The sequence below is a fragment of the Tarenaya hassleriana genome, unplaced genomic scaffold (assembly GCF_000463585.1).
Source record: "Tarenaya hassleriana unplaced genomic scaffold, ASM46358v1 Cleome20, whole genome shotgun sequence".
Lineage (NCBI taxonomy): Eukaryota > Viridiplantae > Streptophyta > Magnoliopsida > Brassicales > Cleomaceae > Tarenaya > Tarenaya hassleriana.
This window is the reverse complement of record NW_010965373.1, coordinates 2,629,074-2,641,260: the sequence shown is the minus strand read 5'-3', so window position 1 is coordinate 2,641,260 and position 12,187 is coordinate 2,629,074. Positions and strand designations below refer to the sequence as shown.

The window sequence follows — 12,187 nt, the reverse complement described above, 5'->3', positions numbered from 1 at the left end:
TACCACGCTATTACACACGACTGTGTGCGCGTGTAATTAGCGAAGGATTCAGAGGTTAATGTGTAATATCAGTAGCAAGATTATGATAATTATCTCACCTAATACATATCTAAACAAAGGAATTGAACATGATCTAAAAATAAACTAAGGAAAAGAAAAAGATTAGTGAGATAAGATAACTGCAGTCAAACTTGATCACGTGATCAGATCCCAACGAGTAAGTTTTCGGACAGAAGCTATCCTATTTTGAAGTCTTCCACCATCTCTCTTTCTCTCTCTCTCTCTCTCTCTCTCTCTCTCTCTCTCTCTCTCTCTCTAAAGTTTCACAGTTGCAGCCTCAGGAACAGAACACCCCAAAAGCTCCAAAACACAGATACAGTGAGGGAGGGGGAAAAAACGAAAGAGAATTCACACAATGAAGAGATTTCGAACTTCTGCAGCTATTTTTCTGCTGCTACTAGCTTTCTTGAGCGGCAAGGAATGTGCAGAGGGTCGTCCCCTTTTGAGGGCAAGATATTCTTCAGCCGGTTCGCCTTCTACTGAACATGTTAGAGATTTACAGATAAACAAGAAGATGAAGGATGAGCCTTTGAGAGGTGAAGCCGGTAGCTTCCGGAGAGTTCCAAGGAGTGGCTCAAACCCTATACAGAACAAGTAAAGAAAACAGTCAAACCTTCAATCTTTTACACACCCTGTATGCTCCTTTCATGTCTTCCTCTGAAACTGCAGTCAACTGACATAAAGGTATGTATTTTTGTACCAGGATCGATCCCCCTATAGATCTCGAAGGAAGTAGGAATCAGCATACCACCATAGCAAGAAAACCATAGATGCAGTATTTCTATTTTTTCTCTTTTCTTAGATTAAAATGATCTTATAATTTTGCTACTACACAATCTGCGTTTCAATCCTATCCGACCCAGAAAGTGCTCAAAGACCATTGAGTCAGAGCTCTACATGTTAGTGATGCAACGAGAAAATATGACTTCTACTAGCATTTTTGTAAGATAAATCTTAGCCCAAGGGTCCTCTTTATCCAATTGAGGAAATAAACATAACGGCGATAACTTGGAAACTATAAAGATGCAAGCTTTCGCGAGATTGATATGAGGTAAAGAGGGTCACAAAGTGTGAAATCTAACCTTCAGAATCTCAGCTTCTTCGTCTGCCGCTTCGTCCCAGTCTTCCCAGTCGTTTCTCCAGAGAGGAAAGGCCTCTTGTTGGTGACTGCTTTCTCAGATGACACTTCACCCATTGTGTTTTTCGTTTTCAACGTCTTTTTGCGAGGTTCATATTCAGTCCCTCTGTGTTCCTCTCGGTAGCGTTTTGATGACCCAAAACCAAGACGATGACCGATCTCGTCTCTCATGTCCTTTAGTCCATCTGCTTGAGATGCATCTTTGCTTGCGTCAGAAAGAAAAGTGTTCTTTGATGAATTTGATTTGCTCGAGCCAAATACAGAGCAGAATTCTTTATACGCTGATTGCTTCGACTCCTGTCTTGATCTCCACTGATCAGGTCTGGCTGCATATCTGCAGCAACAAAATAGTAAACTGATGTATCAACAAAACAGGAATCTCTCCCTTCAAGGGCTCTACGTATTTGAGATTCGCTTCACCTTTTCTCTTAGAGCGTAATGTATGAGCATATTTTTCTACTCAGGTGATATCAGTTACAACATAATGGATTAAAGCTTCCATAAAATAGCTTACCCATCAATGTCTAGCTTCCTTAGCAAGTAGGGCCCTTGTTTTGTCTTTGAGAGATTGGTTGCCACATCCACCAGTTCAGTTGCTATGGCTTCTTTTAGAGTCAAGTTACTTGCATTGAAGCACTTCTCAACAGTGAATGAACCCGAAGAGTGTAAAGCGAGCTCACCAAAGTGCCCACGTAACCTGAAGAAATATCAGATCAAAAGGGGAAAAAAAGACATCAAAATTAACAAAAACATGTAAAACGTAAAAAAAATGTCCATAGTAGAAACTGGTAATAAAAGAGGTATTTCCATGTGATCCATCACAATGATATAAATCTGAGTAACAATGTGGAATTTATTGGCCATGAATGGAATAAACAAATAACCATAGAGAAACAGTAGAGAAAGCATACTTCATAACCAATCTGCGCTTCTGCTTTACAGCAGCATTTGAACCAAGAAAAGCCTCGATGACACGCGCTCCGCTACCATCCTTTGCTGCTTCAATGGTTTGCTCGTCTTTTATAGAAGTCATGCTTGCTATATAAGGCTGTATAAGATCCTGGAGTGGAGAGAATGGGAGAGCAAAATGATGGACCGACATGGGACAGGAACATATAAAATCCAACTAAGATCATGATACGTTAAGCTTTAACTACTAGAGGGTATAGTCAAATTTGGTGAATAACAGGAAACGTACGCTAGAGAATTTGAAGATCTCCTGAAGAATCAGAGAGCCCATAACATGAATCTTAGAGCCAGTTGCCCATTCCCATTCAGACTTGTTTTGAGAGCCGAAGTAGTTGTCAAGAAACAGAAGCCGTGGAACAATACAGCTACGAGAACCGTTCTCTGAGCATACTGCTGCAGCAAGGGCCTCACAACACTGTCAAATCGGTAAGATTCCTCTGTATGAATGAATTTCATGAAAATAATTCCAGCAAAAAGGGAATTAGAAAAATTCTGACTGCATTAAAACCTTGTGTTCATGGCTTTGAAGCCTCTGGCTGGCAGCAATCAGAGAAGCTACAACACCCGACCTCCCTTGTTCAAGCAGATCTCTGAAATGTGCACCTAATTCATCCCATATCAAACTCATCTTGCAAATAAAAACACATGAACGTATTACAAGTCCTGAGCGATATATACCGGATTGAAGAGATTTTATAGAGAGGTTCATGGTTAAAAGTATCTGGAGAGACAAGTTTATATGCTGAAATAAAAAAAAAAGGTAGGAAAGTATCTGTATGGTAAAAATACCTGGCCTGTGTCTCTTGCATGGGAAACTAAGGCTTGGATTACGAAATTCCCACAGCGATCCAGTGAAAGTTCGAGTAAAGAATTCTTAAAAATTTTGTCGAAAATTTCATTGTACAAGCTTACAGGGGCCACTTCCAAAATCACCTGAAAAAGCATTTGAAGTGCATTTGGAAAAAGATCTAATAAGATCAAAAGTCCGACTAAATCAAGAAAACCAACAGACAATAAACTATCATAAATGACAAACAGCACATACTATAGGTCACCTTTCCCATGTTTGTATGTCAGAAAATGCCTATCCTAAGTTGTATTTTTGCAAGACAAAAAAAATACTAAAGATTTAATAGACTTGCCTCCATCAAATGACTGAATGAATTTTCCTTCAGTGACTCTAATATGTCACCGGCAACATTGGTTTCTACACGATTCCCGTCTTCTATCTTTTCATTACTGCATCCAAGAATGAGAGGAATGATTTCAAGCAACTCATCATTGTCTCCTGCTATAAGTTTCAAAGCCGTCTGCCAAGCAAAGATGTCACAGCAATTTCCGAGTATGAGATGAGAGTAGATCAGGAAATTAAATCACATTTCAAAAGGTAAGAAGATGCTACGAAAATAAAAGCCAGACAAGGACCTAAATAACTTGCCTGGAACACTAAACTACCGTACTGATCAACTTGAAGATACTTCATGTCCTCACGGCTACACCTTAATATCCCTGATAGGAGGGACTTGAACACATCAGGGAATCCTGGATAGTGGATTTCTAGATTATTCCCATCTGGCTGAGATGTCCTCAAATTCAAACGCTCAGCTAGAACTTTCGATGACTTTGCTCCATGAAGCTCTGAGGAATCTAAAGAGACTCCTCTAAAAAGACAAAAAAGCCTCCGGAGAACATGAGACCCATAGCAGTTAAACATCATATCAATGGGATTATCCACAATCACCTGACCAAGAGAGAAAAATTCTTTGCTTCATTATCTCAATCACTATAGGATTAGAGAAGGGACAATCACTAATTTCATAACAAGAGGCAATATCCTCTTACCTTGCATATCTCATTCAATGTTTCCTCAATAACAGAATATGCGTCTGGATTCTTCAAATGTGATGCTAATGATTTAAGAGCGGATTCTGCAACATGAGAACCGGATCTGTCCATTGCAATGCCTGGGAACACCTTTGCAGAGTTTCGAAGGAAACTACAAAGATGGTCAAGTTCACATCCCTCGAGAAGTGTTTGAAGTACGTGACTCACAATGTAGTCTGTTGAAATCTCGTACTCCTTCCCTCTTGTTTCTTCAAGGGCATTTCCACATATAACTGACCGTTCCTCTAAATCAACTTCATTACTTTCAAATAGGTTGGCAATTTCCGAGAAATACTTTGAAGTTTCTGGATCAATCTGCTTCCTACAAAATTTTTTAGCCTGAAACATCAGAGCCCTTTCCCAACATATCTGATTCCACAGTACTAAAGACACCCAACACAGCAAATCTACTGCACGGGCCTCGGACTGAAATCTTACCTGACAAACGGTTTCTGAGGTTCCGATTCAGATTGCTGTGTCGACATTTTCCTCGACTTTGCCTTTACATTGGCAGCACCTCCTCTTTGATTTTTGTTGTGACCATCTCCATCAAATCCATGGCTTCCTTTTCTAGCCTTCCGACACATTCCTTTCTTCTTTTTACTATGATTGTTGTAAGAACTGTCCTCTCCACCCATCAAGCTATCTTCCTCAGTGGTCCTGAGCCTACTAGATGGCAAAGATTTCGAACCAACTGAAACCATGTATTTCCTAATCAACTATGTCAAACAGCAGTTTAATTCTGCAAAATATTCAAAATTTACAATAAATATCAAATCCAACAATCTGAAAATAATAGTTCAAACACATAAACATACACACACACAAAAAACACCTTTCCAGAGATTATTAACTCGAAGCCCACAAACGAGCACTAAAAAAAGAGCAGCTATACATTCTTCCGGACACACATTCTTTCTCGCTTAATCATATGATGAACCAAAAGAAAAGTGAAATTGCAAGATTAGGACCAAACCCTGTAACATGAAAACAATAAACACTTCTATTCCAACTCAAACACTTACCTTAACAAAAGGCATAAACAACACAACAATGTCGAAATTGACCAACCTCTTGGGGACCAACCCCTCCAACCCACATATGCGAAATCAGATTCCAGCCTGAATTCTTAAAAGCATAAAACGTAGAATAAGATAAAAAGAACAAAACCCAAGTTTCCGTTTTTCCTCAAAACTAAGCTCTATAAATCAAAGCATTAAACAAAGCCCAGGTTCTAGTTTTTCAAGTCGGCGTTCATCAGTTAAGCCGTTAACGACGAGACAACGCAAGAGGAACAAACGCAGGCAAATCTGAAAGTAAAGCAGACAAGAGAAAAGAAGGATGAACAGTAAAAAAAATGAAAGATAAACGAAACCACAAAAAGCAGAAGCGGTGGAGAGAGCTGACCTCAAGGGTGCTGATGGAGAGCGAGAAGACGACTACAAAGGCTCGAAAAAACCTGAGGGTAGAGTTAAGTTAAGTTAGGTATCTTTTGTTACTTAGAGCGACGTCGTTTCGTCGGCAGTTAAAGTCAATATTGGGCCTCATTAAGGCCCAATAGAGTTATTGGGCTTTTATAGAAGCCCATTAACTCAAAAAAGTCTAAAACAGATCGTTTCGTCGTTTACTTGCTCCCTTTTCTCCGGCCTGTTTTTTTTTGTGACTGTCAGCACCGGACGCGTTTTACCCTAAACGCCTTCACGCCACCGGAATAGTCGTTGTCTGGTTCTGGATTCGGACAGGTAAAAAAACAAAAAAAGCTTATGCTCCTCGATGTTTGGAGATTAGGGTTTGATATATCTGTGTGTTTGTGTGTTGTGTCAGGTTCCTGGAACACGGCACTTCAGATGCACCCTACTTCCGGAGGAAGACAAGATTCCGGATGGAGATTTTTCAGATTCAGCTCTTCCTTTTGAGAGAAAACTTAATAACAGAAATGCCATCTAGGTTCTTCTTGTTCCTGAGTTTTTGGAGCTGAGATGGAGAGGACAATGTTCGCCTGTTAGTGTTTTATATATTGTTTCACGTTTTTATGTGACGTGTATATTAAATTTTTTGAAATAATCGAAATTTTCCTTTTTTTTTCCAAACCGGTGAATCTATTGTTGGAATACGTGAAATTCAATCGTTAGTTGAGTCCAAATTAAATATAAAAATCATTGGTAATTTTAAATAAAAACAAATTGTTTTAAAATATGGTTCAAATAGAATATGAAATGAATTGAACTTCCACATAACACTCTACATATCGTATGTTTTGTGAATAATATATATATATATATATATATGTGTGTGTGTGTGTGTATATAAGTATATTTATATATATTTCAAATGTCACCACGGAAAACATTTATGATCAATCTCGCGTAGTTGATTAACATTTTATCTCACTTAAAAAAAATTATTTCTCCAAGCTCTAGGATGAACAAAATTAATGGAATAAAAATCTAACCAAAACAAATTCTATTTCGATTTTTTATTTTTAATTTGTGATACACTTTCTAAACCACGAATTCAACCAAACCATAAAAGAATTGTATTAATATATAACACAAATGATGGATCAATGGTTGATCTTCTTGGAGAGGAATTTCTGTCTCAAATCGACGGCGTCGACATCGTTAAATCTATTCTCCGGCAACCAGTTTCCGGTCTTGGGATCTCTCATCCAAAATATCTGCATCTCTTCACCTTCGTTCTTTGCTCCAGCAGCCATCTTCTTCATCTCGGCTGCCGCCGCTTTATCTCCTCGAGATTTCTCTACTGCGGCCGAGAACCATCGCCTACCCCCCAAAACAAAATAAAAGTTAGAAACATATTTCATCACAAAACCTCCAAAGATAATATCTATAATTCGTATATATCCCTAATTTTTTCTTAAATTTAGAGATGGTGAAAATATGTTATCCCATTTGTTGTTACTGTTATTGATAGTCCCCAGCGTAGTTTTCTCTCGTAAAATTTATAATCCCATTAGGAACATACCTTCTAATATTTAAAAAAAAAATCAAAACAAATGAGAACATCATGTATCTAAACTAGGGTGGATGTGGGTCGTATTGTATACCTGATTTTTTGGGTATCCAGATTTCGTCTCGTTTTGAAGAGTTTTAAAAAAATATTATCTCGTTTTTGTTTTTGTGAAACCCGGATACCTGCGGTTTAGATTTCTGTCGCTGAATACGATTACCCAAGGATACTTGAACTCGTCCAAATCTTTAAAAAATGATACTTTTGTTGGCTTCATGGGTATTTTAGTAATTTAATTTGAAAATATATTTAGTAAGTATTGTAATTATATTAAAATATTAAAGATACAATCGTCATTTTATGGACACCCGTCGCCGTTCAAACAAAAACCTAACTCAAATCCGCAATCCAGATTTTTGGTCTTATTGAACTCGTTTTTGTCTTCGTTATATACCGTGAGACTGGGTATCCAAAAATCCGCAGTTTTCAAGTACTCATGCCCACCCATAATTCTAAACTATAGAATTACGTAAACCTTAATAATCTCAATAGATATCCATTAATCTTCGAACAACATAGAAATACTCGAGTAAATACCGAATAAATACAAGAATATGCGAACTCGTCGAACCAAATTCGCCAAAGTTATCGTCCGAAACCATGAACCCTAAACACACAAACTACAATAATCGATGTAAATCTGTCTATCTATTGAGGGGCGTTACGCTTACCTGAGAACGAAGTTAACGTCGTTTCGCAGAAGCTTAGCTGCCATGATTAGGGTTTTCTTATTTTTTTCAAAGAAGAATACGTTGTGGGGTTTTTAGGGTTTATGATCTCGAGAGGCCTCTGTATTTTTGCTCGCCAAAGCTTAGGGTATGTTTTATAGCCTCGATCGTAATGAAGCAGAATGCTACTCCCTCCGTTTCAGATTAATTGTAGTTTTAGGATTTTTCACATTTTTTAAGAAAATAGAGAAAAAGACACATATAACCTTATTTAATGATAAAAATAATGTTATCACTAATAATTTATTGAAATTTGGGAGGGATAAAATTGGAAACTATTGTAAAAAACTATCTTGGAAATGTAGAATGACAAATATTTTGAAACATGGAAAATAAACTAAAACTACAAATATTTTGAAACGGAGGGAGTATTATGATAAGGAGTAACCGAAACCTATGGAAAGTTCGCATGATTTTAGAGTTTCCATTTATTATATTTCCTATTTGATTTTATTCCTTAATTATATTAGGAGTTATATTCCTTATATAATTAAGAATTCTGCACAAAAAAGTAAAGAACGATTTAAACTATATATTTGATTTGAACAACAATTGTTATACATATTTGTAAGCAATCCTTATCTACATTTGAGTTTATCCATATTAAATTATTTTTTCCTTTATATTATAATAAGATAATATCAAGGGAAAAAATCAACTGTAAGTTGATCACATTAATAATCTCAACCGAATCCGATATATAAAAAAAATCAAATAATTTTATTTATTCTAAAACCTAAAAGTTCAAACTCTCAAAACTGAAAATAATCTAAAAGTTGAATAAAATAAAATAAAATTTAAAATGAATATTTTTATCGATAAAAATTGAATTTGGATCGAACTTAATCCAAACATTTTTAAAAAAAATCATTCATGCGTATAATTTTTTTGAAACCGAAGAACCGGAATCCAAAAATAACCGAAGCCCACAAAATTTGCATGGGATATAAAGATGAAGTGATTTTAGGTTTTCTTCCTTCATCTCTATCTCCTTTCTGCAACTGGTTTTAGGGTTTTTTTTTTTGGGGGATCTCCGGCAGTTGCTTGAGCAACAAGGTAGGGTTTTTAAGTAGTGGTCCTCTGTCGCATGGGGACTGAAGCAAGAGAGCGTCGACGCTTCTCACAAAGTTTATATCAATGATCTTTCACAATGTTTAAGAAGATTTTAAAAATTCATATATACCTTCATTGAATCATACCCATATTAATATTCTATTCAAATTTGATAATTTTAATTAAAGATAAAATTAGAATTTTTTATTAAAAAAACACCATGATAAAAACTTTTATAAAAAAACGTAAAAGCCCTAGCATTAAAAGTTCTCAAGAGATGAAAAAACAAAAAACGAGAGTCCGACCGCTATTCCATCTCAAAGGCAATTTAAAGACATATGTCTATCCCTGATATAACAGATTCCATCCAAAAACGGCTGAAATTTAATCCCAACTGGCAGCGGGAGCAGCAGCGGGCGGCGGGGCAACAGCATCCCATCCATCTGAGGCGACCGGAACTGGAAAAACACCGACACGATAACATCAGATTAGCCAAGCCAAAGGACAACACTGAACCAGTTAACTGTAGAAACTTACCCCCAGCTTCACTCCAGGAAGCAACAGCTGGAACGGCTGGGATCGGTTGCTGGGCTTCGGCCGGCCATGCGGCATCGGGGATCTGAGCAGTGGTCCACTGGTCTCCGATGGCACCGACTCCATAATCAGGGGCAGGCAGTCCAAAGTCGGCCTGGGGAGCAGCCTCATCCTCCTCCTGTTGCTTGGCCTCCTCGGGTTCCCTGTAGAAGAACAGGTCCACCTGCCGAGAAAAGAACATATGATCGGATATCCAGACAAAGATTATCAATCAAATTCGTACAGAATGGACACTGAAAGTTGCAAAGATCCGATCAACATTCTCAACACAGATTTCCATGCGGGTTCCCTACTATCATGCAACAGAGAATAGCAAGATCAAACAATTCATGTTTGGACAAACTAAGGCTTGTAAAACAGAACTCGGGATATGGAACTATGCTTTACCATGACATCCCATTTCTGGGCAGGGCGAATAGTTCCTCGCATCTGAAGGACCATGCGGGCCAAAAGCCAGAACAAGCAACCAATGCTGTGCTTTCCCTTGTTGTTGGCAGGGATACCGATGTCAACATATCTCATTGGAGAATCGGTATCACAGAAGGCAATGGTGGGAATGTTTCCAAGCGCAGCTTCCTTGATTGGCTGCAAGAGGCAATAGAACATTAGCAAACATTGCCAAAAAAACACAATAAAGCCCATCAGTGAATATTGACTAAAGAAAGATGTGACAAACATGAAAGGAAGAATCTACCTGGTGGTCAGTTCTTGGGTCGGTAAGAATCAACAGCCTGGGTTCACTGAAGGAAGTCTGCATTTGGTTGGTGAAAGTACCAGGAGTGTGCCTTCCAGCTATGGCATTAGCGCCAGTGAACTGGGCAAACTTTAAGACAGCTCTCTGTCCGTAGGGCCTTGCAGACTGGACAATGATGTCTTGTGGGTTCTCAATGCCAACGATAACCCTGGCAGCAAGCTGGAGTTTTTCCCATGTCTTTCCGAGGTTGATGATGTAGATTCCTGAAATGCAAGAGAATTTGATGAGCAATAGCACATAGGAAGGGTTTAACAATACTGAAATATATCAAGAATGAATGATCAACTAAAGCCGAAGGCTTGGAATGAATGATCAACTAAAGCCGAAGGCTCCGAATGAATTGCACAAAAGGTGATGAATTTAGATTTAAAAAGAGAATCAGATGATGGAATCCGAGTTCAGATCTTTGAGAAAACAATGCCTCGGCTACAAAGTTTTCAGACCGCTATCTAACCCCAGTCAACGAACCCTTTCTTGTGAACTCCCGATCAGATACGATTCAGAACGTATGCAACAACAAAAAAACAGAGCACAAATCTCTAATTGCATACGACAGACACGACCAAATTCGTTGATAGCATGAACACGACTGGGTAGGGGTTTCTGAATCAGATGAACAGAGACTACGAGACCATTTGTACTAAAAGGCCAGATTATGATCCCAATCACAATAGTTTACAGAGAGCCTATGAAGAAATGAAAGCTTCGTTCCGACAGAAATCCACCAGACTAAGGCACGATCTCACTTCCAGGCACAATCTTATACATCCATCAATGTCCATATGCGTACACAAGGGCACAAAACGAAAAGAATAAACAGAGGATACCGTCGTTGCGTCTCTTGAAGACGTAACGCTCCATCTGGTAGTCACAATTCTTAGTTCCGAGATGAACCTCAGCAGACAACATCATCTGGATGTCAGCCTCCTTCTGGGACAACTGTTTAGTCGCCGGAGCTCCATTCGCCGCCATTGTTACTCTCTTCTTTCCCCTCCTTTGCCAGAAACCCTAAGAGAGACGCAGAGAAGCTTCCGCTACAGAAATCGCTGGTGGGGCGTTAGGGTTGATAAGAGGTGAGGAACGACGCCGCCAAGAAGCGATATAAAGGGGGGGGCTCACGATGGGAAAAACCCTAGCGTCTTAATGCCCTTTTTACCCTTCTCTCAGTTCATTATTTCCGATATAACCCTTACTTTGTAAAACGCCGCGTTTTGCTCCCTTCTCGTCTCGTCTTCCCTCTCCTTCGATTTAACCTCTCTGTTTCAACTTACTGGATTCGTATTTCTCGAAGATGTCGAATTCAAAGTCTTCGAAGAAGCCTCCCTTCTTCGAGCTTCAACGATTCTGGTTTTCAGAAAACCGGAAAAATCCAATCCCAGAGCCAGCAAAATCTTAAAAACCGGTGATTCGTATCAGAAACAACAGAATGGGCATAAACAAGGCGATACCCAGAGGCCAAAATCGAGGATTCCAAAACGGAAGCGGCAAGAACCTGCGATCTGAGGATGAAATCGGAGATGCCCAGTTGAAGAAAATGGATAATCCGAAGCCAAAGCCTGAAATTTTGTCGGTTGACGGTGAGAATGTTGGGTTTTAGGGCAAACGCTTGGAGAAGTACGAGAGGTTCCTTCTGATCGAAACCTGGTGGGTATGTTTCTGATCGAAGAAAAATCCGACCTTTTTGTATTTTAGTGATCTGTAATTGAATCATCTTCTCTATAAGTCTGTTTTTTTATGCACGAATTGAATCTGTGATTGGTCTTTCTTCTATTCCAAAGGAGGAAGGTAAACAATTGAAATCTTCCGAAAATCGATGATAGAACTTTGTCAGTCTGGATATGTTTTCGAGTGGAATACGCAGGATCATTACGATTCTAATTTCTTAATGGAAAATATAGGTATTTTGTAAATTTTCAAGAAATCAGTAGCAATTTTTCAACTTTTTAAAGAATTATAAATGGTGATTTTATAGCTTTT

The 12,187-nt window shown here is 38.5% G+C and overlaps 2 protein-coding genes across 7 annotated transcripts; both read right to left on the bottom strand.

Moving 5' to 3' along the window:
* Positions 1-554: 554 nt before the first annotated feature.
* LOC104813965 (pumilio homolog 23) lies at positions 555-5,510 on the bottom strand. Of its 6 annotated transcripts, XM_010541802.2 has the most exons (13): positions 5,459-5,491; positions 5,123-5,179; positions 4,490-4,793; positions 4,010-4,373; positions 3,606-3,908; positions 3,310-3,477; positions 2,957-3,100; positions 2,676-2,795; positions 2,397-2,582; positions 2,110-2,258; positions 1,713-1,895; positions 1,143-1,532; positions 555-641 (listed from the first exon to the last, which is right to left on the bottom strand). In XM_010541802.2, exons 3-12 carry the CDS (start codon positions 4,753-4,755, stop codon positions 1,145-1,147), a joined length of 2,271 nt encoding a protein of 756 aa, XP_010540104.1. In that variant the 5' UTR covers positions 4,756-4,793; positions 5,123-5,179; positions 5,459-5,491; the 3' UTR covers positions 555-641; positions 1,143-1,144. The 6 variants fall into 6 exon arrangements, with proteins under 6 accessions (XP_010540104.1, XP_010540103.1, XP_010540102.1 ...); XM_010541801.2 differs by lacking the exon at positions 5,123-5,179 and having other exon boundaries at positions 5,459-5,510; XM_010541800.2 differs by lacking the exon at positions 5,459-5,491 and having other exon boundaries at positions 5,077-5,435.
* Positions 5,511-9,083: 3,573 nt separating this feature from the next.
* LOC104813964 (40S ribosomal protein SA-like) lies at positions 9,084-11,285 on the bottom strand. The gene is made up of 5 exons (XM_010541799.1): positions 11,038-11,285; positions 10,151-10,413; positions 9,844-10,041; positions 9,400-9,619; positions 9,084-9,320 (listed from the first exon to the last, which is right to left on the bottom strand). Exons 1-5 carry the CDS (start codon positions 11,180-11,182, stop codon positions 9,247-9,249), a joined length of 900 nt encoding a protein of 299 aa, XP_010540101.1. The 5' UTR covers positions 11,183-11,285; the 3' UTR covers positions 9,084-9,246.
* Between the last annotated feature and the right edge of the window lie 902 nt (positions 11,286-12,187).

Excerpts from the sequence above, each read along its gene's own strand:
- LOC104813965 (XM_010541801.2), bottom strand. The coding sequence starts at position 4,755 with ATGGTTTCAGTTGGTTCGAAATCTTTGCCATCTAGTAGGCTCAGGACC. Across the intron at positions 2,796-2,956 it reads ATGCAAGAGACACAGGCCAG|ATGAGTTTGATATGGGATGA; the intron begins GTATTTTTACCA and ends TTTATTTGCAAG. Across the intron at positions 1,896-2,109 it reads AAGCGCAGATTGGTTATGAA|GTTACGTGGGCACTTTGGTG; the intron begins GTATGCTTTCTC and ends ATATTTCTTCAG.
- LOC104813964 (XM_010541799.1), bottom strand. The coding sequence starts at position 11,182 with ATGGCGGCGAATGGAGCTCCGGCGACTAAACAGTTGTCCCAGAAGGAG. Across the intron at positions 10,414-11,037 it reads CTTCAAGAGACGCAACGACG|GAATCTACATCATCAACCTC; the intron begins GTATCCTCTGTT and ends CTTGCATTTCAG. Across the intron at positions 9,620-9,843 it reads CCCAGAAATGGGATGTCATG|GTGGACCTGTTCTTCTACAG; the intron begins GTAAAGCATAGT and ends TTTTCTCGGCAG.